Source organism: Asterias rubens, chromosome 14 (genome assembly GCF_902459465.1).
Source record: "Asterias rubens chromosome 14, eAstRub1.3, whole genome shotgun sequence".
Classification (NCBI taxonomy): domain Eukaryota; kingdom Metazoa; phylum Echinodermata; class Asteroidea; order Forcipulatida; family Asteriidae; genus Asterias; species Asterias rubens.
In genome coordinates this window covers 12964831-12967056 of record NC_047075.1, presented here as the reverse complement: position 1 = coordinate 12967056, position 2226 = coordinate 12964831, and the positions used below count along the sequence as shown (strand labels likewise).

At 43.8% G+C, this 2226-nt stretch overlaps 1 protein-coding gene across 1 annotated transcript; it reads right to left on the bottom strand.

Moving 5' to 3' along the window:
• Positions 1–416: 416 nt before the first annotated feature.
• On the bottom strand, positions 417–2015 carry LOC117299172. Its single transcript, XM_033782632.1, has one exon. It carries the CDS (start codon positions 2013–2015, stop codon positions 417–419), a length of 1599 nt encoding a protein of 532 aa, XP_033638523.1.
• Positions 2016–2226: the final 211 nt, after the last annotated feature.

The following is a 2226-nucleotide window of genomic DNA, read 5'->3' as shown; positions in this document are numbered from 1 at the left end:
CGAAGACCACGGCTAGCATACGCGATGGGATGTGGGTCACCAGAGTCATCAGCTTGCAAAAGGCACGCACCGAGCCCCTTCAATGAAGCGTCTACCTCAACAATGAAATCTTTACTAAAGTTTGGATATGCTAACACCGGAGCCGTACACAGTAGGTTTTTGAGCTTACAAAACGCCTCATCAGCATCATTAGGCCACAGGAACCCGAGAGGGTTCCCTGTTTTTCTCGTTGAAAGAAACCACATTTCCCACCCTTCAACTTCAATCCATGCTTAATAAGTCGTTCGAAGACAACACCCAACCTCTCTATGTGCTCTTGGAAAGTATTAGAGAACACAAGGATATCGTCAAGGTATAGTATCAACTTGGACATGTTCATGTCTCCAAAAATCATCTCAACTGTTCTCTGAAATGTACTAGGGCTGTTGCAAAGTCCGTGGCATTCGATCAAAGGAGAAAAGCCCCCAAGGAACACGAAATGCTGTCTTGTCAACCGAGTCAGGGTGCATAACCAACTGAAAGTAGCCATGAGCCATATCCAATGAGGAAAAGAACTGTGATCCCCCTAATGCCTCTAAGGTTTCCTCGATTCGAGGTAGTGGGAACGCATCCTTTTGTGTAAGTGCATTAAGTTTCCTATAATCGATGCATAGCCTAATAGACCCATCTTTTTTCCGTACAAGGACAGTAGGGCTAGCATAAGGACTGCTCGATCTATGAATTATCCCCTTCTCCAATAATCCTTGCAACAACTTTTGTACCTCAGACATACAGTGCGGTGGAATTCTATAGGGCAAACGGACTGGTTGGTCACTGGTTAAATGAATTTCATGGGGAATCAATGTGCACTTTCCCAGATCCAGTGGTCCCATGGAAAAAGCAGACTCGTACTTTTTGATAATTTCGGCTACTAAGATAGCATGCTCTTGGTCAAGCCCCCTTAAGCTTATTCCAGGAGGAAGTGTGTACTCAACCCCATCAGGAAAGACAAATAACTCCCGCAATTGGTTGGGTGTATCCGTACAAGTCGGTACTGTACTTGTGTCATCATCTATTGTCTCACTTTCATTACAACCCACTAAACCAACTGACACTTGTAACCCATCATGTGAGTCATGTGGTTGGATGTGAACTTCTTCCACTTCTATGGCTGTAATAGCACTTGCAATACTTTGAGACTTTAGCATCGTAACAGGGGAATCCCCCAAATTACACAACAAGATGTTGAGTAATGAGTTCCGAACTTTCTGTACCCCTTCTAATACCTGCACAGAACATGAACTTGCTAGATTCCGAATCAAGACACATTGATTATGCTGCTCGGGTTCATTTAAGTTACATGATACACTAACATATCTGGCCGAAAACGGAGGAATGGTCTCTTCTTGGACCAAACAAACATCACCAACAACCCCTGGTGTTGGTGGACTCGACCCATGTAAACACTCATCCTGCCAATTCTTAAACTTAAACCACTGTAGAGCAACATTCCACTCATCTGTACATGACTCAATTGGAGCCACACCCAAAGAGGCAATTGCTCGCAAAACGTTACATCCAAGGAGTATAGGATACTGCGTTCTCCTCCCAGAGGATGTCTCTGGAGACGACTCTGACCGCACTAAAAAACTGGCTGTCACTGTAGACCCAAAAATTTCAATTGGAGTCTCTAAATATCCTGCTACAGGTATCTCTAAATCATTAGCACCAACTAGCCTAATGAATGTCCCCACTGTCCCCAAACTGTTTACCTTGTCGGCCAAATGTTCCTTATAGAATTCACAGCTTATCAACGAGGTTTCTGCGCCAGTATCTAAAATACAACTGACTTTCACTCCCCCTATTACAATATCGGCAGTGGGACTATGTGCAGTTAACTTATTTCGTAACTGCTCTTCATTAACCGTAAGATCAACACCTACAGACTCCGTCCCCTGTCTAACTGCTGTACAATCATCATTGAACCTAACCAACTTTGGAATTTTTTGTTCACGCACAGTGTTACCCTCCACCATTATGCCTACTGTGGCAGAGGGGACTCGTTTTCCTGAGCATTTACATTTGTCCCATCGGACTTGTAGCGACCATGTTTTTCCCAACAAGTTTTCTCAATGTGGCCCCCTTTCTTACAGAAATTACATGTAATTCTTGGCCTACTACTCCTTGTGACTATTGCCTTGTCTAGCTTTTCCGTCAACACTTTTGTTAACTCTAACAACTGACTAC